The sequence below is a fragment of the Lasiodiplodia theobromae genome, assembly GCF_012971845.1.
Source record: "Lasiodiplodia theobromae strain AM2As chromosome Unknown scaffold_32, whole genome shotgun sequence".
NCBI classification, from domain to species: domain Eukaryota; kingdom Fungi; phylum Ascomycota; class Dothideomycetes; order Botryosphaeriales; family Botryosphaeriaceae; genus Lasiodiplodia; species Lasiodiplodia theobromae.
In genome coordinates this window covers 475015-496369 of record NW_023336511.1, presented here as the reverse complement: position 1 = coordinate 496369, position 21355 = coordinate 475015, and the positions used below count along the sequence as shown (strand labels likewise).

Here is a 21355-nt window from a genome sequence, read left to right as displayed (position 1 = left end):
CCAGCACCACCCTTCTGTCTAACTTTACACCGAAGGGCGGACAGTTTCGTCGCCGTGGCACCGGCACTCTCCAGTGTGCCTATCCAAACCTTAATACCTAATTCCCCCACCTATTGCCACCTTAGCATGGCTCGCGCCCCGTCCTCATTTCCCCTCGCAACTACCGCCGTGGCTTGTCGTGATGTCGACTTGGGCATCACCAATTGCGTCTTACGCCGGCTTGACTGGCAATTAGCTCAGCCACCTTGCCCGAACCGGCAATAGGTATTTGCGTGATCCCACCGCCGTGCCAAGCAGTGGAACCCAGCCCACGCCAAAAATAAACGAACCTTTCTCGTGTTGTTTGCGAGTCGCACGATGCTACGCTTACTGAAGGCCAAGAGAAAAATTTGGAAGACTGACCTTCTCTGAGGCATTAACGACTCGGATCGCCAATAATCGTTCGTCTTCTGGCAGTTACAGTGTAGTAGCGTGCCCAGCGCCGTTACGATAAAACAATCTCATGCATTGACCAGTCGCAAGCCGAGATGCGAGTCTTAGATCCGTCGGTAATTTATCCGGTCTTGCATGATTCGCATCTCATCTCAGCCACGTTTAAACAACACCCTTGCCATATGCTGGCAGTAGGGCTGTTGAACGCGCGATGCACGAAGAGAAATACTGTTGCCGCTCATCTGGCGCAGCACCGCAGGTCGGAAGGGGTGTTCCGAGAAGGAATCACACAGCCACCTGCTGAGCGGGCCATGACGTCAAAAAGCCCATCACGTGTGCTGGCATTTAAGGCGTGCACTTGCTTGCGGAAAAGATGTACATGTTGTACATTGGTAGAGATGGGGGCGGAGTCTAACGTGTTCTGTATAACAACATGTAGAACCCATTTTCTTAAATCGTGAATATACGCTGAAAACCACCTGTGCAACGAGCTTTGTATTATTTTCATCACATAGCTAGCAACCCACTTTGTTTGCTACACCCTAAAAGAAACACCGCAAGCAAACAGTCAACCAACCAATACACCAATCAAAGACCACCACCCTCTTAACCGAGATCTGATTCCCAAACTATCGGTCCAGAGTCGCCTTTCCACCTCAGTACCCGTCTGAGCTGCAGTAAACCAACCGAACACGCAGCTCTCATAACACCTCACTCTCAACCTTTCAACCAATCAAACTCATACTCAACCAAAATGCCTTCCCTCTCCGCCGGCATCGCAGCCCACAACACTGCCTTCCTCTCCACATCGCAACAGAACCGTCTTTCGCCCTACCTTCCTAACGGCGAGCCGCGTCCAGGCAACGAGGAGGTATCAGAGAAGGCGGCGGCATACCGCAAGGCTAGGCTTGAGCAATTCGATCGGGAGGTGGCCGAGGCGAAGGAGAGGAGAGAGCGGGAGAAGGAGGAGAAGGAGATGAAAAAGAGCCATCACAAGAAGGAGCAAGAAGGGGACGATGCTAGTGAGAAGGAGAAGGCTGGATTCAGGCAGAGCCTGAAGGATAAGATTGCTGGATGGAGAGAGTAATTCGCTGGAAGAGGAGATGGTGGGTTGGTATGGATGCTTCATGATGTCAACGGCCGGCTTTCAATTTTCTTCGTTCGTGATTTGTATACACTTTTGCGCGATATGTAAAAGTCGCCGTCAAAGAGACGTTAGTAGAAAGGAGAACCCAGACGCTTAAACCATGCTTGAATGCCCATAAGTCCCAATAAACGCCATAACGCTGGTTGCCCATGCAGATAAGTGACCGACTAGATCATTCCGGCCCTTATGGTATCTCGACACACACAGCCAGAGAAAAGAAAAGTACACACATTCTAATACCGCCCTGTTTCTCTCCGCGAATCGTGACCCGCGTAGTACGGCCTCCGCTGCCTCTCAGTACCCGGTCTCTCCAACTCTGGCACCTTGCCCCAGTCTCCCGGCGTGCTCATCCGCTTCAGCGGGCTACCTTTCCTCCTCTCCGGGCTAGAGACTCTCCGATCCGACTCGTCCGGTCTCATGAAATTGACAGACTGCGGCTTGCGCAGAGGTGAGGCGGCGTGGGAGTACACACCCAGGCTGCCGCCGTCACCAGTGCTCGCGTCCGATGTGGCACGGAACACAGGTTGCCTCATGGTAGAGGCTCTGTGGCCTCCTGGAGAGCCTCTGATCGATCCGGTGGGTCCTTGTGCACTCGCCACACGTGGAGTAATGAAAGGATTTGGCATGGTAGATCGAGAGGCGCGCTGCTCGGAGTGGAGATTGTTGTCTGGATCATATTGCGCGGAATATGCAGGGTTAGGATTGGTACGGAATCCCCTATTGATGACAGTAGTCGGTGTATATGTATCAACCTCCCTGGTGACCTTGGCCTTGGATTCTTCGTCTGGCGTCTGCGTCCCCACATTACGGACAGGCTTATTCAAGTTCGGGTGCACGAACTTGGTGTCGTACTCATGCAGAACCTCGCGATGGATCAGTGCAGCATCCTTCGTCTGTTGCGAGAAGAAAGATTGGAACAGGTGGAGCTGCGTCGTCATCAGGACCCCGAGAACCATAGTGGTGACTACTGTGACACTGGGCCGCGGGTCCAGAGATGCGAGAGGAAGGAAGAGCCAGTACACCAGAACATGACCGGGGCTAAACAAGCAGAAGAGCCGTAGACATGTCGGCGTGGGGTCCCATACGGATATCTCCCACACGTCGCGAGCTGCGTCAGGATGCGCGCGCGCCTCTGCGCTTGTCGATGTGATAATGTTCGAAAGGAAGCGGAGAGGCGATGAAGCGATAGGTGACGAATCGACGCGAACACGGCGGGCTGAGGGTGTTGTCGGGGTTCTCTCAACGGGGTTCTCGAACAGCCGGTAGTGACGCTTGCGACGGAAAGTGTAGACGGCGTTCACGATCGAGAGGAGCGATAGTAAATGTACGACAAAGGAGCACTGCTCATTTGTTAGCCAAGGCTTTACAACAACCTAGAAACGAAATAATTTACCAGCCAACGAAGCCAGCCTGTCCCTGCTCCAGAGTCAAAGTCTCCAAATACGTCTTCGCTGCCTGTCGAGGCTCCTGCGCCACTGTTTGCTCTTGCAATCATGAAGACCACATTGACGGCGATGCCGATGGGCCATGCCCAGTCTTTCAGCGCCTCGTCCAGGTCATTGCTATTGAGTTCCTCGGATAACCACAATAGCCAGTCGTACGGATCCAGGTAAGCTTGGATGCGCTCTGAGAGCGGGCGGCGGCGGATAAGCGGGGGCATTGCTGGGTGGCAGAGAGGGCGCGAGAAATGCGCGCAGGGTCGCGAAGCTGCAGCGCGAGATCGAAGGTCGTTTCGCAGCGATGTTAGGTGGTCAACATGTCAGGTCGAGCTATGGGCCGAGACCATTGTCTTTGTCTGCGTCGCTCTTTCCACTGTAAACAGAGGCCGGATGAAGGAGCGCCGGCCGCCGAGAATCCTTGCCGATGATCGTCCGCGTGGTCCCCGCGGCGTCACAGCCCGACGACCAAGCTCCAGCTTCCTTCCACCCCAGCCTGCATCGCCGTCCACGAGAGCACTCGCAGGCGGTCGACTACAACCATGGCTGCCCCAGCTTCTGCCTACAAGGACCGCCAGTTCCTTGCTGTTATCGGAGATGAGGTGCGCGCACACGTCACACCCTAGCTGTGCTCGAGCTCTGCTAACCGCTACTTCTGTAGGACTCGGTGACCGGTCTCCTCCTCGCGGGTGTCGGCGTAAGTCCTTTCAGAACTACATCATGGCTACTACAGCCTGCAGAAATCCTTAGACCTAGCCCCGCTGATGTATCTCGCGCGTAGCACGTCACGCAGCCGCCGGACAACCAGAAGAACTTCCTCGTCGTCGACAGCAAGACCGAGACGTCTGCCATCGAGGCCGCCTTCGACAGGTTCACCGAGGAGCGTAAGGACATCGCTATCCTACTTATCAACCAGCATGTACGGACACTACGCCCCAGCTCTATCCTTGACGCCTTCTCGTGCACCTGCCTCAATCGAACAGCAACTGATTCTGCAGATTGCCGAGCGTATACGCCACCGTGTGGACGCCTATACCGCCGCTTTCCCGTCTCTGCTCGAGATTCCTTCGAAAGACCACCCCTACGACCCGGACAAGGACAGCGTGTTGAAGCGTGTGCGGAGGCTGTTCGGAGAGTAAACGGCAGGCGGCCGAACCTGTGCATACCACGAGCATTCTATCGGAGGCGTTCTGCTTGTACAGCTATACATCAATTTATACCCAAATTCAAGATGGGCTCGGAATCCTTCCTACAAAATTGATATGCAATGCGCCGTTTCTTTAAGAGCGATGGCTGGTATCGGCACCAGCAACTTTACATCGAGATTTGGCCTTGGCAACACAGGATCGACAAGCCGAAGGAAGTGCACGAGCTCGATACCCCACTCATGATATATCATTAATCCAACTGAAACGGTCTAAACGCCTCGTCGACAAAGGTATCTTCGACCGAGTCGACCATGCACGTACGGCATTCGGTCCAACGAATACGCAAATTCATATGAAAGTCCTCCCCACCGTCTTCCACGAGCCGTAAAGTCCTGTGTACTATACAACCTTCGCGCCAGGCATCACACGGCCTTCCCTTACGCCGCTAGTTCCACTTTTGATGACAACCTGCCATCAGCCCATATCAAGACCGAAAAAAAGCAAAAGACGCTTATCTGTGGAACTGAACGGTAGCGGTGAGGCAGGTGATCTTCTTGCTGTCCTTGGTGAAGACGTCGGCGAGCACGGTGTACTTGCCCTGCACAATCACGCCATTAGCATCGACAATTCACAAAGCTTGGTACAAAGTGGGATTAAGCTTACCGGAGGGATCTCCTTGGGAAGGTCGACGTCCTTGGTCAGCTCGAGATCACCCTTCTCGAGCGGGCACTCGAGGTTGACCTCCTTGACGTAGTCGCACAGCGAAGCCTCCTGCTTGATGAGGGTGATCAGACCGTACTTGACCTGCAAGCGGACCTTGGCACCATCCTCGATCTTCTCAGAGAGCGTGCCGCTCGCCTTGATGCTGAGGGTGTTGCCACTGAGTGGTGCCATGCATTAGCTTTACATGTTCTGCTTTGATGGTTTTGGAGGCGTCGTCCAGTTGGGGATGCGACATTGATAACGAGCTGAGAGCTTGGGGTTACTCACGCCTCGGGCGGGTTGGGGTCCAAGTCGGCGGTATCGATGGTGAGGATGTTGGAGGCCGGGTCCTCGCAGAAGTACAGCGGGTTCTCGCCGGGGACCTTGAGATCCTGGCTGATGACCTCCTGCTGGCCCAGGAAGCTGCCAAGAACGTTGGACGAGGCCGAGACGACCAGCGGGCTTGCGACGGCGAGCAGCAGCGTCGAGAGCTTCATGGCGACGTTGTTGCGCAAGCGGGTGAGTGTGGGGAGGGGATGGCGATGGCGGTTGTTTGTGGGGAGAGCTCTGTTGTGGTCGGCGACGATAACGGAGGCGATTTGTGGAGAGGGCGGCGAGCTCAGACAGGCGGATGTCCTTGTGACGAGATGACGATGCATGTGGCTGGGGCCCGGCCTTGGCGCGCGCGCGCTTGGGCGCAGCAGCGGCCCTGACTCCCAACAACATTTGGATTGCCTCTACCTACTTCGTCCACACATTCTTGCTCACATTGACACGAGTTCCATCGAGCCGCTTTTGACGATTCATAGTGTATTCAATTCATTAACCATGCCGTAGGTATTGTACAGAAAAGCAGTCGCTAGAAACTGGTATCGTTACAGCCTCGTCGCGTTCTCCACACCGCTGGCGTTCCATAACGCGTTATCTACTTCCCTCCAAGCATCATATCCATACAGCCACGGCTGCACCTCGGGACACGTCCTGCAACTTACATCAGCCACGGTCACTGTCTTATTGCTCTTCAAAACTTACCATCTACTTGGAAAAGCACAGTCGATTTCCTTACCCAGCTTCGACAAAAAGAGCTCATCGCGTGCTACTTGCTCTGGGCCATCCGGCATGTGGAATGATGCTCGCTTCGTTGGGTCAGCATTTTCCTTGCAGCTTGTCCTCAACCAAGTATCATTTACCTGCTTGAATGTCTCTCGGACGATGGCTTCTCCTCGCGCCTTCCGCAAGCGCTGGAATAGCCTGAGCGCGCGTGGTAGGGATGATCCTCCCCGAACTCCAGCAAGCACCCTTCCCAGTACTGCCCCGTCCTCCAGTGCTGAGTTTGCACCCTGCGCGAGGTAAGGGAGCATCGGATGGCAAGCGTCGCCGCTAAATATATTTAGCTCGGATGTACACCAGGTATATGACTTTCGTACTCACATCATCACCAGATTCCCTCGCTCACTTATCCATGAATCCATCTCCTCACCTGCAATATTTCATTAGTAGCGCTCCGTCTTGATCGCAATGCCGCCACTCACGGTGCATCAGTTTCCACTTGTCTACGGTGTCCACACAGTCCAAAAATTTGGTCAATATTGGGTCCCAGCCTTGAAATCGTTTTTTCATTTCTTCCACTGACCCTGGCTGTCTGGCTATTGCCTCTGGTAGATCATCCGGAGCTAGCAACACAAGATTGTACATCGTACCACCTCTCAAGGAGTATGCAACAACATGTGCGTCCGGTCCGATCCAGAAATGCAGTTGGGGGTTGGCGATCATGTCTCTCAGCTCAGGGTCCTCAATTTGATCCAACCTCAGCACGATGCGATAGGCAAGATCGCCGGTCGGAAGCGGCTGGGCTTTGCGGCCAAGCAGACATTCCCGGCACTTGGACCACAGGCCGTCAGCTCCAACTACAAGGTCGCAGTGGTACTCATCACCGCTGGTGGTTCTGATTCGAGCTCGGACTGCGTCGAGGTCTAGGGCATCGACACGCTGACCGAGTCTTATGGTAACGCCCAACTCTCTTGCAGTTGCGACGAGGGCCTGCTGCAGGTCGACGCGGTGCACATCGGAAAACGGGGAGCCGTATCTTTCGTTCATGTGCTCGTCGAAATTGTCCTCTTTGGCCAGAATTTTGCCGGTGTACCTGTGGACAACCAGGGACTTGGGCTCGCACGCTTGGCTCTGGAGCTTTTCATAGACGCCCCATCTCTTCAGCAGTTTGGATGAGTTGGGGGTTATCTGCAGCCCAGCCCCAACCTATATAAATTTGTCAGAAGCGTTTTCGACCAATGGTGCCGGGGAACTTCTGCAAACCTCAGCAAGCTCAGAGGCGCCCTCCAAGACAGTAACATTATGGCCGGAACGCGCGCATTCGATGGAGGCTGCTAAGCCACCCAACCCCGCACCCACGATGATGATGTCTAATCTGTCCGCATAGTTCTGCATCGCCATCGGCCGAAAAGGGTTTGGGAGGGTTGGGAGGGAGAGGTGTTGGCCCATGATTTCATATGGCTGGCTTGATAGGCACTAATAGCGACGGGAGGCGGCTGTGGCATCATCTTCTTGTATTTTCTGGCCAGCTGTAAACGGAGTTCGGCAAAGCCGACAGCTGGCTGAGGGGCCGTCGGAGGTAAGCGCAACTCGAGGTGACGAAAGCAAAGCCACCAACGAGAAGTCATCAGGCTGATGGATCTATTTCCACTTCTGCACCGGATTTGCCGAGGGGTAACTGCCGAGAGCGAGGCGGCATCCCGTCGGCCGAGATGTTGCTGGCTAGTATAGGCATGGACGTTTGCGGGCGGATTTTCCGAGCAGATGCTACAGCGAGAGCAGTAAGAAGAGCAGCGTCCCCCACAACCCCACAAAGGGGTGGATCCTTGCCGTGCGGGGGAGGAACCATGCGAGTCGCCGGGCTGTGCTGGAGCTTCGGTGCTCGCGTGTGAGCGGCCCCCTGCCCGGGCTGCCGGGCTGAGCCGAGAAGGCGCACCCCAGCGGCCTTCAGTGCAACCAGCTTCGCTCAGCACCGTGCTCTATTCTCCATCCGCGCGTCCCGTTCAATTGCTCGTTACCTCTGCCGCCAGGCTGTCCATGACATGCTGCCCTCGCCACAAGATACGACGACCGCCAGCAGCAGCAGCCCCAAGCCGCCGCGCCGGCCCCGGGCCATTCAGGCCTGCAACCTGTGCCGCTCCAAAAAGTACAAGTGCGATGGCGTCTGCCCATGCTCGCACTGTCGCAGTACGCCCGATCCAATGTTCCAGCTCCGTGCATCGCCCATGCTGACTCTCTGGCGCCGTCTCAAAGGACGCGGCTTGCACTGCGTGTACCGCGTGGCCCCGCTGATGAATGAGAGGGACGCGGGATCGCAAAGGTGGTTTGCCGCCGCCTCGCCCCCCGGAGCTGCCGCCGAGCTGACCATGCATGCATCGTCTCTAGCCTCGTGCGCGACCTGGAAAAGCGCCTGGAGCTCGCAGAGGCCGAGAACGCAAAGCTTCGCTCGTCGTACAACGCCCTCGCGTCGTGCGCCACCACCCAGAGCGCTGCTGGCCCGGAACACGCATCGTCCACAACGCTTGCCGACCACCAGCCTGCAAGCTCCACCGCCGTGCCCCCGTCCGCGGCCTCGCAGTCGGACGCCGCTGCTATCTCGCCACAGTCGGAGCATCCTGGGCGCTCGGCGGCGCTGGGCCGAGTGGTGAACGAGGAGGTAGGTAGTCCCGAAGAGGGCACCGAAATCGTTGAGGTCAACCCCCACACCAGGGACATCGAGTTCCATGGCCACACCTCATCTGTCGCCTTCTTGGGCCGCGTGCGGCAGGAGTACGGCTACAGCGAGGGGGACTCGCAGGGCGACCAGCAGACGACCTCCCAGAAACCGTCGTTGGTCAGCACTTTCTACAACCACGCCTTTGGCACCCAGCGCAACGGAGATGCCAGCGGATGGAACGACGTGCTCGAGAACCAGTTCTTCTTCCCACAATCTTATGTCTTCTTGGAAACCTATTTCAATAATCTCCACTACATCCACCCCTTCTTGGACAAGGAGAACTTTTATTCCAGATGCGATGATTTGTGGCAAGGTCGCTTTCAGAACCAGTCCCGCAGTTTCATCGCATTGTATTTCAGCTTGGTCTCGCTCGGTGCTCTCATTCGCACGTGGACGGAGGAGAAGCTTAACGGGATGGGCAGATTCGAGTGGAGTCGCATGCTCTTTGAGAAGGCACAGCTGGCCCTAGGATTTCCGGGCTCTGCAAATGATCTTGAGGCCGCTCAAGCATATATCTTTATGGCCAAAGTCTGCCAAAATGAGCTGAATCCCAATCTCGCATACACATATCTTGGCATGGCTTCGCGCACGCTTCTGTCAATAGGCGCAAACCGCAATGCTTCCATTGACAGCGGTGGCTCAGCAAGGCAGCCACAAGCCTTGGAGGCTTCGAAGACGTGGTGGGGTTTCTACACCCTGGAAATCGAACTCAGTTTCGCCCTTGGACGGCCTGACAGTCTGGGGATGGATGACTACCACAACCGCCCCCTGCCTCCAATGGATGGCTCTGATGTCGACATTATTCCTGGTATGATAGGCCTGGCGCGGATCATGCGCGCCATCTCGGTCAAAGTCTACCTTCACCGCTTGTCCTTGGCTCAGAAGCTGCAGGGTGCACTAAACATCGAGATGGAGATGGACGCATGGGTAGCCCGGTTACCAGAGGCGATAAGACCGCAATTTACCAGTGATGTTGGCAGGCATAGTCGGCTGGGTGATCCGCCTTGGGCGTATTATCAGAGGCTCGTCCTACAGATTAGTGAGTAGCGAGCTTTCAAGCCTTTTTGACAAAGTCTAACATTGATACAGGGTATTATAACGTCAAGATGCTTCTTTTGAGGCCGTTCATCGTACATGCATCGAAATACTCTGACGAGCGAGAATCGAGTTTGGACGATGCGGTCAACAAATGTACAGATGCTGCTGCAAGGACGATCGATCTCATGTACGAGACTTATCGAGTTCACACATTCTTCCACACTTGGTAAGTGCAGTAGCCTTTCTCGGTTCCGCTTGCTGACGCCCACAGGTGGTACAACATCACGTACCTCACTTTTGCAGCTTCAATCATCCTCTACCGCGCCGTGCAAAGTATCCAGCAGCCCAACCCACAGCACGACTACATCCGCCTCATCGAGCAGACTCTTAGCATGCTCGACCTCATGCGCGAGTCCGTCGTCGCCTGCAAGACAGCCAAGGTTCTCCGCCAGATGCTTGCCATCCTACGGCAACGCTCCGGCCGCTCGCCTACGGTAGCAGAAAGCAGCGTATCTTTTACCGGACCGAAGCAGCCGGCGCCCGAGCAGGGGCAGGCAGGCCAGGGCGTAGTCGGTGCGGGCTTGGAGGTCCCGCATCTAGGCTTGGAGTCACTCGACGGGTGCCTCTGGGACTGGAGTTTCGATTTCAGAGATGTATGGGAAAGCCATGGCGGCGGGTTTCATGGTCTGAGTTAAAATGCTTTTATTTTCTTTGCAACGTAAAAGAGGATGAAGACAAAAGGAAAATCATTAAGGGGGCACAGAGGAAAGAACAGCGATGTTCTTTCGCCCCCCAATCCCGTCACCCTTCGCTTTTCAATCAGCGTCGCACCCATCCATCCCATCATTTCCCCTCGCTCCGGCTGCGGGCCGCCGGAAAAAAAAAACATTCCTTCCCCCTTTCACATCATAATCATAATCATTCACGATCATAATCCCCAATCATTCACCTCGAAACTATGCCCTCCAACCAATCGAACCCGCGCCGCTGCCGCGCCCACGCCTCGCCGCCCTTCTCCATCTTGCCGACGAAGGTGTGCTCCTCGCCGGGCACCTCGATCCACTCGCGCTCGACGCCGGCCGCCTCGAGCCGCCGGAACAGCTCGCGCGACAGGTGCAGCGGCACCGTCGCGTCGGCGGTGCCGTGCACGACGCACGTGGGCGGGAAGCTGGCGGTGATGTTTTGCGTCGCGTCGATGGCGCGCAGGTCGCCGAACGGGTAGCACACGCGCAGCAGCGTGCCGCGCGCGATGTGCGTCAGGGCGAAGGAGGGGCGGGGTGGGACGGGGGGTGGTTGGTTTTTGTTGCTGCTACTGTTGTTGGTGGTGCTGGTGCTGGTGCTGGTGCTGCTGTCGGTTATGATGGAGGAGGAGGGCGAGGAGGAGGCGGTGGAGGATGCGGTGGAGGTGGCGTTGCTGGTGGATGGTGTTGATGAAGATGATGAGGATGGTGGTGGTGGTTGGCCTTCTAGTGATAGGCCGCCGCGGATCGGCACGGGGGTCTCGTCGTAGACTTGGTTGATGTAGTCTGGGTCCGTGTTCGGGGGCAGCTTGGCTGTGCGCAGTGGTGTTGACCAGAAGGGGTGCGTGAAGTGCGTTGCGCCGTAAAAGTCGAGGATGGCGAGGGGTGGTCGGGGGACGGAGTAACCCTGTGAGAAAGCCGGGTGTGTTAGGTGAGACTGGTTTGAGGTGATTTGGTTGTCATGGTTCTTGTGGAGTGGGCGTTGGGCGATAATGCGTGATAATGGGGATGAATTTAATGCGAAGGATGAGTAGCAAACTGAACAGGGGAGGGGAGAATAATGGAAGTTTGAGAGAAGCAAGGACGAATGAGAAATTAAGGAATTCATCTCACCATCGCAAGCGCTATTGCGCCTCCAGACGACGTGCCGAATACGACGACGCGGTCCTTGTCGACGGCAAAGGTGGCTGTCGAGGGGCTCTTTGCGAGCTCCCCATCCAGACCACCGTCATAGACCCAGGCAAGGGCGTCACGGCAGTCGGTGATGGGACCCTCGAGGATGTTGACTTGCGGGCAGAGGCGGTGCTCGAGCGACACGACGATCCAGCCGCGCTCGAGACAGTCTTGGATCTGGTCTTTGTTGACCATGTCCGAGTGGCCGAGGATGAAGGCTCCGCCATGGATCGCGAGGACTGGAGTTGATTAGTTAAATCCGGGTTGGCGGGTCTTCCGCATTAGGAAAGGTTGGGTGTGGGGGATCCCTGGACGTACCGACGGGATGTTGTCTCTTTTCTACAACGGCGGATGGCGTGCGAGGGAGGTAGACGTCGGCGTAGATGATGCAGTCATCAACGACCTTGTAGGCGCAGCGAATGTCGGGCTTGGTCGTCATCTTGGACGCCGAGAACATGTGACGTATCTTGTGGCGAAAGACCTTCATGACGGGGGGACGTTGGGATATAAATTGGGCCGGGCCTCGTGGGTTCCTGGTGCAGTCGACGGTTTTGGCACGACGTCTGAACAAGCAGCGGAAAGAGCGGGCTGCAAGCGACGGATGATTGGATGGTTCGGAGCTCGGTGCTTACGGGCTGTGGTTGGGGAACGGGTCCACAACGGGTTCTGGACCTGGAGAACTGGCACGACGGGGAGCAAGGACGATGAGTTTGTGTCGGAGTTTTGTTTCCTGTGGCTTCTGAGACAGAGAATGGCGCGCAGCTCGGAATTGCCGGTCAACAGGATGCCACGCGAGTAGGTTTCACGAACCGTGACCTGGGGCGGCTCCTATATCTGCGGTGCAAGCCCCGCACTGCCGCAAAATCCCTGTTACCACGCGATCAATCGCCTGATAGCTGCAGCTTTTGGCGTCGCACAGCATTCTTTTCCACGTTGTTCTCGCACATTTAATTTTCGGAGAAAAAGAAATGGTACGGAAAGCACCGCAGCGACAGTCGCAGGCTGGAGCGGCCTCCGGGCGCCCTCTCACGCCCGCTCAGCCCAAGGGGAAGCGCTCTCCACTCCAAGGGCTTCAGTGATCAGGAGAGGTGCGCTCACCTATGAGCTACTCTTTCAAGACAATGCAAGGATGTGTGAAAAGAAAGCTCAGTGATATCGGCCGAGAGTCTTCGGATCCCCATCGCACGTGAAAGACCCGACGATGACTTCCAGCCCTGTGGCTCAGGAAGCACCCATCACTCATGCTCTTACGCCAAGACCCTCTTACACTTCATCTATAACATGATACGATGCACGACAAAAAGAAATCAGGTGAAGGGAAAAAGAAAGAAAACAACAGCCACGCCTTGATTTTACTGCTGGGAGCCCAACCAAACCCACAGCCCAGCAGGCCTCGTGGCTATCGTATTTCCTTTTGGATTTCCATTTTAGATAATGCGGGCCAAAATGACTGCGGAAAAGAAACGTTCTTTGTCGGTTGTACTAAAAGAAAAGAGAAAGTAGCTGTGATTGAGGATATAAAAAAGATGAGGACATTCGATAGGCCACCGCTGCATCGTTGCGAGGCGACGCTGAAGGGGTGTTCAGCCGCAAGGCTGAGAGCGGAAGACCAATCTGGACGGTGCGAGGAAAGAGTGTTTGTGCCCACTGAGAAAGACTTGAAGTTTGATTTTGAAGTGTCGTGACTGGGGATGGCGTCGAGGCGGTAGTGATGAGTGCGGAGCAGTAAATGCTAAGAATGTGCGACGAGCTGAAGGCACTTTGACGAAACTTTAAAAAAACAGTATCATCGTGGCTATATGTAAGAGAGCTCTTGAGCGGACTATTTCATGGTGATAGGAGGGGGCGGTTTTATAAACGTTCTACAAATCGGCTAAACTTTTGTTTCAACTGGTAGCAATAATTTTAAAATAAATCAAAATTCTCGAAGAAGTCGCCGGACGGACTATCAAACATACAGACTTTTTTTTCCTTCGTCCAAGAGCTGTTGTTTCATTGTTTTCGTTAAATGGACTTCGTCTATGTCCGTGTTCCTGTTAAGGTCCGTAGTTGGCTTTTCACGACCATTCCACCTCAAACCGCCTAAACTCCACATTCAAAGCCTCATCCTCATCCTTCTCATTCTTCAACGGCCTAACCGCGTACGCCGACACACTGACCTCCCATGCCTCTCCCGCTATCTCCTCGTGTGAGAAAAACCAGCTGAGTTCCCTGATCGGCACCCTCCTCCCGTTCTCTCCGTCCTTCCCCTCGGTAACCCAATACACCCACAACGCGTCCTTCACCCTCTCCACCTCCACCCTCGCCGTCGGTCCCCTCCCCTTTCCTTCGTCTACGCTACCGCCCCAGGCCAGCGGCACCATGCTCAAGTCGCTCCACCGATCGCACCCCACGGCCGTCAACCACGGCTCGCCATCGCACATCTCGATGCCCGTCTTCAGCCAGCGCTTGGCATCACTCGGTTGCTGCTCGCCTGGGCGTGTTATGGCGAGGAGGATGCCGCCCTGGTCGTATTGGATAAGGCTCTCCTGCGGGGGAAGAGAGAGCGTCAGGCCGGCGCGGGTGAAGGCTTGGAGCGGGGCGCGTGAGACGTGCGCGAGCGGCGCATTGAAGCGGTGGGTGGATGGCGGAGAGGCCCAGATGTCGGAGTTGGGCGGGGCGGTGATGGTGAAAGTTTCAGGAGGAGGAGGGGCGTTGGTGGATGACATGTTGGAGGGTATTTAAACTCGGTGGGCAAGCTCAGGGATTTGCCTTGTCGGATCTTGCTTTTACTGGGTCGGCTAGCGCGGAAAGGCAATGCTGCGAGTGTGACGGAGAAGTCTGGACGAGGGTCCGATGATGGTGTGCAGGGTCGTCGATCTCTGATACGGGATTACCAGTGGTATGGTACAGAGCAGGGTATTTCAAATTGTTTTGGATATCTTTACAGGGCAGTGAGGCAATGCACCTTTATACTCATCTTCTAGCCCTCATTGTGGATTCTCTGGCTTGCGTATCTGCCTGGTAGTTTAGAACTAATGGGAGTGAGTGCACACTGCTACCAAGCTAGGGAATCTTGGCGTAGGAATTGAGAGCTGCGGTTATGGGGCCTAGGGCATACTTACGAACAGCTTTGGTATATGCATATGTAAGATCAACAATGTAAGACGGCGTTTCCTGTTTTAATCAGCCGCAGCTTGAGCCTCCAAAGGATTCCCTGCGTCAATCTCTGGCTGGGAGCGTTGCCTATTCGAGGGCTAAAATTCGGAATATGGCGGCAGGGCCTGCTGAATACGATGCGGGCTGCGGGTCTCCGGCAAGGCTTGCACTGCCTCGGTTGGCGCTTGTGCCTTTTCCGTCCTAGCCGGCCCTGCTGGCTCTTATGCTATTTTGGGCTTAGAGCAGTTTGAGGGCCCCTCGCCAACAACGCTTGCTCCAAATAATAATGACGCTCCGCCACTCCACGAAGGTATACTTGCAACGTGTTTAGTTGAATTTCCGGAGAGTGAGTCACATCAACAATGCCTACTGCCACCAAAGAATATGGCCCAGAAGTCCAGAAAGTCCCTGCAACGACTCCGCTGGAGGATATCCTATACCTGTTGAAACGCGATGGAGGTGTATTCATCAAAGGCTTGGTTCCGACAGAAGACGTCGACAAAGCATATGATGAAGTCCGCGAGACACTCGACAATGACGTCGAATGGGAGGGCAACTTCTTCCCGAGTAAGCTTGCCAGCATGCTGTAATAAGAATATCCCTCACACATTACACAGAGGAGACGCAGCGGGCCTCGGCGCTCATCATGAGAAGCCCGACGTACGTGAAGACACAGTTGATGAATCCACTGTATCAGCAGGTAATCGATCATTTTCTCACCACTAGAAGCTGGTTCTGGTGGGGCGACGAAAGGAAGGAGTCAGTGTCGAAGCCGCAGGTGCACTCCTGCGTTGCCATGCGCATTGGGCCGGGAGGAAAGGCGCAGCCATTGCATAGAGATGATTACATCAGTCACAACATCCATGAAGAGATTGACCAGTGGGATGATGAACGAGACAAGAATCGCGAGTCGGCAATCGGCATGTTCGTTGCTGGCTCCCGAGTCACAAAAGAAAACGGAGGGACGGCTTTCATTCCACGCAGCCATTTATGGTAAGCGCTTGCACCATTGCGTCCGGAAGCTTCGACTGATGCTTTTCTAGGGGCAATGATCGCAAAACACCCCCACGGGTTGATCAATGCATCTTCGCAGAGATGGAAAAAGGCGATGCTTTCATCATGCTTGCTTCAGCTTTCCATGGCGGCGGAAACAACACTACAAAAGACGAGAAGCGGCTAGTCTTTTCAACATTTTCAGTGCGAGGCTACCTTCGTCAAGAAGAGAATCAGTTCCTAGCCGTCCCCAAGGAAGTTGCGAGGAAATATGACCGGTCGGTCCAGGATTTCATGGGCTACTCTATGAGTGAACCTGCCGGTGGATGGGTTGAACAGATGGACCCCATATACGCGCTTAGGCCAGAGCTGAAGGAAGGCGTGCGGCCAACAGACTATTAGATAGTTCACAATTCTTTCGTTGCGATCAAAAGAGCTCGACTTGGAAAACCGGATTATCAATATTGTAAAGTACCGAGCATTGCTTCTTGTCTCATGACGTGTGCACGCGCCTATTGGAAGCCGACATTGCGCCTCGATTTCGCCGAGGACACGCTGCAGTTTCGCCGATCGTTGGCGTAATCCATCCACAGCTTGTTCCAAAATAAGCCCCCGCATCTCTTACCGCGCTAAACCCACGTTCCTACTTCACCTTCGTCGCTCATCTTCAGGCCCTTCCGCCAAGTCAAGCCCCGCATTGTACACATCGACAAAAGTGGGAACTTGATCCCCTCGCCTATCTCTTGTACCATCTTTGCATCAATCAGCCGTGGCTTGGTCTCAACATGTCCAAAAGATTGACCGCTACTCGTCTCGGTCAGTGAAGTCCGTACGAACCAAGTGTTCAATTTCTGAAGCTCGGTAGATCCTGCTTGTGGAACGTGTCGAAAGAAGTGCCGCAAATGTGATCGGACGAGACCAGTGTGCAAGCGGTGCACTCTTAAGGGTCTGCATTGCGAAGGTTATCCACCCCGATTTCAGTTCCTAGAGTACGGATCAGGAACGTCGCCAAGGACGGTTAGTGCGCTTGATGGCCAAACTGAGCTGTCGTTCCAGCAGGTCTCAAGCCAAAACAGGAAAGAGAACGCACCGGACTCCAACATACAAGACCGCTTGAGCTCCGTAACACTGGGTGATCTACCCGACCTTCCACGGGAGCAGTCGTCGCAAGCCCAGCTTATCACACCGGAACAATCCCTGTCGCCAGAGAGTGAGACCGCGTTCGAGCGCTCAAGCCTCGTTGATGAAGTCTTGGGTACCAACCATGCCCAACGGCTGCTTGTTCACTGTACTTCATGGTTCCCCCAGCATTCCAGGCCCAGCTAATGTCATGCAGTTGATACAGTCTTGTGCGACACGTTAGCTATCTCGACCCCGGGAACTGTCAATCCATTTCGCGCACATGTGCTGCCCCTCTCTTATCAGCACACAGGCGTCCTGCATGCCCTTCTTGGCTTGGCTGCCTATCACCTCAACTCGTCGGGTGTAGACACAAGCAAAACAACCAACACGGCCGCCCTTCAGCACAAGCTCTCTGCGATTCAATCACTCAGCGGACTGCTGCTTAAAGAAGAGATATCAGGCTTGTCGGAAAGAGAAGAGGAGATCGCGCTGGTCATGGTTCTGCTGCTAGTCCTTCAGGACGTTTGCGAATCGGGGATATCCACGCATGGAGCTCACATTACCGGCGTTACCTTTCTCTGCAGAAGGATCGTCCAACGGCCCGCTGGATCCCGATCTCCATTCAAGATGTTCTCCATCTCTTGCCTTGCCTGGTTGGATGCCCTGCGAGGTTTCAGCGGGGCCGAGAAGATTGCATATTCCGATGAAGTCCGCCGCTGCGTCCTCGACGCCGGCGACTGGAGCCTGGAGACTTTGGTTGGCTGTCCAAGTGACATCTTCTTCGAAATTGGCAAAGTCCTCAATGCTGGCAAAGAACATTACAACGGGACCCGCACGATGGAAGACTTTCGGCCGATTCTGGACGCTTCTGAAGCTTACCTCAGAAGCTGGAGTGCAGACCAAGTGGTTTTTCCTACAGCAGACGCTGAGTGGAAGCTGCTTGCGGATGCCTATCGGCATGCAAGCATCCTTAGAATCCTCCGCTTTCCCCAGCCACTAGATTCGTACCCGCCAGAAGAGCCGATCATCCAGGAGTCGGTCGCGGCGATATTAGACGCGGCTGCAAAGATACCCATGGACTCGCCGTTTTACAAACGTCTCCTCTTTCCGCTCTTCCTGGCGGGTGCGGATACCAGTTCACCGCACCAATATCACTACGTACACTTGTGCATCAACGAAATCAAAAGATCAACGGGTTTCCAGCACCAAGCCATGACAGACCTTTTGAAAAAGGTGTGGGACGTTAGGTCTGAGAATCCGGAAGGACAGAGGAACGTCTCGTGGACGGAATGGGTAAGATTTATCTATATTCTCGAGCAATGCGTATTCTAACTTCTTCACCACAGACCTGTTCTGCTTCGCTGAAAGTTCAGCATGCTTTCTTGTTCTTTTAGACGGCCTCGCTGCTGTTCAAGACTCTCACTCGGCGGGTTATGGCCTGACGGTATCATGTGTGTAACTCGAAAGTGGCAGCTGAAAGGCCACGCAACAAAGCCATTGGTCGTATGTCGGGACCGGGTCAGCGCTAAGGCAGGTGGGGTGCGTCATTCTCGGTGGCCCCACGCAAGGAGCCCGATTGGAAGTATTTCCTCTTTTGGTTTAGCCCGGATTCAAGAATTCCCCGAGACACCAGTCTCGGACATACGAGTTAAACTACCGGCGGAGGAGCTCCGTACTTTTATAAGGTTCCAAGAGGACTCTTAAAATACCATCGAAACTACAGCCTTAAAACTGTGCAATCGACATCATGGCAGCCACGGAGAAGAACCAGGAGCAACTAGCGCTCGCCCGCAAACTCAACCACGTCCCTTGGTCTGAGCAGTATGAACGCATGATATCCGGAATGCTGTAAGTAGCAATTACAGCCTACCAGCTCGCAGCTCGACGAGACCTTCCAACCCCCTCAAGAGTTCGCCCGCGTGCTGAGATCCTCCCCCCCTGCCTCGCTCCTTCCGCAGCTACGACTCCTTCGAGCCTTCACTCTCGTCCGCCCGCTTCAAAGCCCGCGTCTGGTGCCACAACTACAACAACCACTTTCCCGTCGAGACATCGACGGACTTCGAGTCGCTGCAGAAGCACCGGCTGGGCCTGCTGCGCAACATCATCGGGCACGTCGAGGGCGACGAGGCCTTCATCGAGCCGCCCTTCTTCATCGACTACGGCTGCAACATCAGCCTCGGAGACCGCTTCTACGCAAACTTTAACCTCACCATCCTCGACTGCGGGCTCGTCACCATCGGCGACCGCGTCATGTTCGGCCCCAACGTATCCATCTTCGCCGCCACGCACGAGACCGAGGTGCAGAGCCGCAGGGACAACATCGAGTACGCCAAGCCGGTTGTGATTGGGGATGACTGCTGGATTGGAGGGAGTGTCATCATTCTGCCGGGCGTGACGATTGGGGAGGGCTGCACCATTGCTGCGGGAGCAACGGTGACGAAGGATATCCCGGCCTGGAGCGTCGCGATGGGGAGCCCTGCAAGGGTTGTGAAGAAGGTGACGCCCGTGCCGAAGCCATAAAGAGTTCACGAAACCATAGATGAAATGCGGACACGATAGAGTTACGACACATAGACATCGGTCTAATAAAAGCACACAACGACACGCTACACATTCCCACTCGCGTGAGAGCGCAGCCCCTTGGTCTCGAGGAAACACACACACACACACATGAAAAGATCGCGCATTAACCTCCCGCCCCCCAGCCCTTTAAAACCCCATATCATCAGTCCTCCTCCCCCTCCTCCACCCTCCGCCTCCGACACCTCTCACAACTCCCCGCCCACCTCATCCCCGCCCTCTTCTTCCCCTCCCTCCCCTTCTCCTGCCTCTCATCCCACTCCCTCTCCTCTCCACTATCATACTGGTCCTCACAACACCCCGGATCAAACCTCTCCACCTCCCCGCACTCCCACCCGCGCTTCCACGCATTCCACAACAGCTTCCCCGGCCGCTCCTTGCCGTCCGTCCACCACTGCTGGCCCCCGCCGCCGCCGCCGGGGAGCGGCGGCCCCATCCCGTACCCCATCAGCACGACCCGGCACCCGCACCGCCACACGCCCGCCTCGTCGTCGTAGACGGTGCCCACCGCCCCTGCGGCGGGCGGCGGGGCGAACCATTCCGGCTCGCTCGCGGCGGCGCTGCAGGGGGCGAAGGCGTTGGTGGCGCGGATGGGTGTGCTGGCGGTTTGGGCGTAGGACCAGATGCCGCGGAGGGCGGGGGCGGAGACGGGGGCGTAGGGGCTGCGGTGGGGGAGCGGTGGGGAGGATGGGTCGCTGGTGCTGCATGGCGGCGGCGGCCTTCTGGCGGCTTGTCTGGCGCTCGGTTGGTTTGCGTTTGGTGGAGGAGGAGGATGGCGAGGGTCTGGATCTTCGTCGTCGATGACGAGCGTGCAGCAGTCGCGGCAGTTCGGGATGTGCGCGGTGCAGGGGCCCGGGTAGGGGTAGAGGTGGGGCAGGTAGTAGGAGAAGAGGGACGGGATGGCGGGGATGGAGGCGCTGCTGCTGCTTGAAGAGGTGGTGCCGTCGAGGAGGGAGGCGTGCGCGACGAGGAGGACGAGCTCGGGCGGGAGGCGGGGCAGGGTTTTGGAGAGCCAGCCGTAGAAAGTGTAGAGGGAGGTAGTTTCGTAGACGAGCTGGTTAGTGCGCGGGAAGAGCGACGGGTTGCCGATGATGGAGGAGGCGGTGGTGTCCGTGGGTTGTTCGGCTGGGGCTTTGGGGTGGCCTTTTGTGGGCTGGGTGTTTGCGTCCAGATGGTGTTCAGTTGCGGAATCACTTTCTTTGTATTGTGCCGGGAAAAAGGTCCGCAGATCAATGTTGCCGTTGTGCGCGAGCCAGACCTCGAGCGCTTGGGAGACGAGTCTGTTGTCCAGGTCCTGAATCCGGTCTGCATGCTTTTCATTATCCGTTTCGTCATCGTCACACCGTACCGGAGCCGTCGCCATTTCTCGTGAGGTTTCCATGATTAGGTGCATCAGCCCCTGGACCAGCTCTTTTGCGGTGGATGCGGACGGCGATGATGTTTCTGCATCTGTTGCTTTGTGGGACGACATGTTGCGCTGATGGATTGATTGTTGCGATGGTGAGTCTAATTTGACGAGCGAGCTTAAGGCATGTAGTTTGAAAGTGGGGTTGGAGAAGTTAAAAGTCGCCAGGCCGGAAATGCGCGCCTTAGTATGTCGATGGCAGCTCTTTTGGACTATTTTGCTTTGAGCCGTCTGTATATCTTTAGAGTAGAGGCAAGACTTTGTAATTAATTTTGACATTTTCTACACTTTCGTGTGGCATGAGCAGCGCTGCTGCCTAATCCAAAGCGTCCGTGCGGGAGCCAAATACGGGACGAGTTAAGCTGTGATGAGATAGATGGACGATGCGGCTGGGCGGCAGGGGTGTAATTTTTGAGAAATCGTATGAATAGAGCATATGCCGCGGCGAAAGCAATGATATGTACGGGCGGGAGTCGTGCCAAGCGAAGGAATGTTGCGTAACAAATGAATTTTCAAGGATGTAGAGTAGGCGAAG

At 55.5% G+C, this 21355-nt stretch overlaps 12 protein-coding genes across 12 annotated transcripts; 6 read left to right on the top strand and 6 right to left on the bottom strand.

Annotated features, from left to right (window-relative positions):
- Positions 1-1186: 1186 nt before the first annotated feature.
- Positions 1187-1519, top strand: LTHEOB_9620 (uncharacterized protein; the record flags this gene model as incomplete). The annotated part of the gene is made up of 1 exon (XM_035519228.1): positions 1187-1519. The coding sequence occupies one exon, from the start codon at positions 1187-1189 to the stop codon at positions 1517-1519; it is 333 nt and encodes a 110-aa protein (XP_035368847.1).
- A 293-nt stretch (positions 1520-1812) lies between these two features.
- LTHEOB_9619 (uncharacterized protein) lies at positions 1813-3239 on the bottom strand (the record flags this gene model as incomplete). Its single annotated transcript, XM_035519226.1, has 2 exons — positions 1813-2919; positions 2973-3239. 2 exons carry the CDS (start codon positions 3237-3239, stop codon positions 1813-1815), a joined length of 1374 nt encoding a protein of 457 aa, XP_035368846.1.
- A 318-nt stretch (positions 3240-3557) lies between these two features.
- LTHEOB_9618 (Vacuolar ATP synthase subunit f) lies at positions 3558-4154 on the top strand (the record flags this gene model as incomplete). Its single annotated transcript, XM_035519225.1, has 4 exons — positions 3558-3617; positions 3677-3712; positions 3797-3899; positions 3955-4154. The coding sequence occupies 4 exons, from the start codon at positions 3558-3560 to the stop codon at positions 4152-4154; spliced, it is 399 nt and encodes a 132-aa protein (XP_035368845.1).
- Positions 4155-4674: 520 nt separating this feature from the next.
- LTHEOB_9617 (Phosphatidylglycerol phosphatidylinositol transfer protein precursor) lies at positions 4675-5362 on the bottom strand (the record flags this gene model as incomplete). Its single annotated transcript, XM_035519224.1, has 3 exons — positions 4675-4761; positions 4827-5043; positions 5154-5362. The coding sequence occupies 3 exons, from the start codon at positions 5360-5362 to the stop codon at positions 4675-4677; spliced, it is 513 nt and encodes a 170-aa protein (XP_035368844.1).
- Positions 5363-5740: 378 nt separating this feature from the next.
- Positions 5741-7316, bottom strand: LTHEOB_9616 (Monooxygenase FAD-binding protein; the record flags this gene model as incomplete). The annotated part of the gene is made up of 7 exons (XM_035519223.1): positions 5741-5846; positions 5898-6001; positions 6056-6245; positions 6297-6345; positions 6398-6418; positions 6566-7121; positions 7179-7316. The coding sequence occupies 7 exons, from the start codon at positions 7314-7316 to the stop codon at positions 5741-5743; spliced, it is 1164 nt and encodes a 387-aa protein (XP_035368843.1).
- Positions 7317-8116: 800 nt separating this feature from the next.
- Positions 8117-10364, top strand: LTHEOB_9615 (C6 transcription factor; the record flags this gene model as incomplete). The annotated part of the gene is made up of 4 exons (XM_035519222.1): positions 8117-8235; positions 8301-9670; positions 9721-9895; positions 9941-10364. The coding sequence occupies 4 exons, from the start codon at positions 8117-8119 to the stop codon at positions 10362-10364; spliced, it is 2088 nt and encodes a 695-aa protein (XP_035368842.1).
- A 250-nt stretch (positions 10365-10614) lies between these two features.
- LTHEOB_9614 (MYB DNA-binding domain protein) lies at positions 10615-12039 on the bottom strand (the record flags this gene model as incomplete). The annotated part of the gene is made up of 3 exons (XM_035519221.1): positions 10615-11316; positions 11523-11821; positions 11901-12039. 3 exons carry the CDS (start codon positions 12037-12039, stop codon positions 10615-10617), a joined length of 1140 nt encoding a protein of 379 aa, XP_035368841.1.
- Positions 12040-13639: 1600 nt separating this feature from the next.
- Positions 13640-14290, bottom strand: LTHEOB_9613 (uncharacterized protein; the record flags this gene model as incomplete). The annotated part of the gene is made up of 1 exon (XM_035519220.1): positions 13640-14290. One exon carries the CDS (start codon positions 14288-14290, stop codon positions 13640-13642), a length of 651 nt encoding a protein of 216 aa, XP_035368840.1.
- A 792-nt stretch (positions 14291-15082) lies between these two features.
- LTHEOB_9612 (Phytanoyl-CoA dioxygenase) lies at positions 15083-16115 on the top strand (the record flags this gene model as incomplete). The annotated part of the gene is made up of 3 exons (XM_035519219.1): positions 15083-15287; positions 15338-15713; positions 15764-16115. The coding sequence occupies 3 exons, from the start codon at positions 15083-15085 to the stop codon at positions 16113-16115; spliced, it is 933 nt and encodes a 310-aa protein (XP_035368839.1).
- A 1347-nt stretch (positions 16116-17462) lies between these two features.
- LTHEOB_9611 (Galactoside o-acetyltransferase) lies at positions 17463-18229 on the top strand (the record flags this gene model as incomplete). Its single annotated transcript, XM_035519218.1, has 2 exons — positions 17463-18128; positions 18182-18229. The coding sequence occupies 2 exons, from the start codon at positions 17463-17465 to the stop codon at positions 18227-18229; spliced, it is 714 nt and encodes a 237-aa protein (XP_035368838.1).
- Positions 18230-18582: 353 nt separating this feature from the next.
- LTHEOB_9610 (Galactoside o-acetyltransferase) lies at positions 18583-19355 on the top strand (the record flags this gene model as incomplete). The annotated part of the gene is made up of 2 exons (XM_035519217.1): positions 18583-18683; positions 18794-19355. 2 exons carry the CDS (start codon positions 18583-18585, stop codon positions 19353-19355), a joined length of 663 nt encoding a protein of 220 aa, XP_035368837.1.
- Positions 19356-19560: 205 nt separating this feature from the next.
- Positions 19561-20886, bottom strand: LTHEOB_9609 (Glycoside hydrolase family 3; the record flags this gene model as incomplete). The annotated part of the gene is made up of 1 exon (XM_035519215.1): positions 19561-20886. The coding sequence occupies one exon, from the start codon at positions 20884-20886 to the stop codon at positions 19561-19563; it is 1326 nt and encodes a 441-aa protein (XP_035368836.1).
- Positions 20887-21355: the final 469 nt, after the last annotated feature.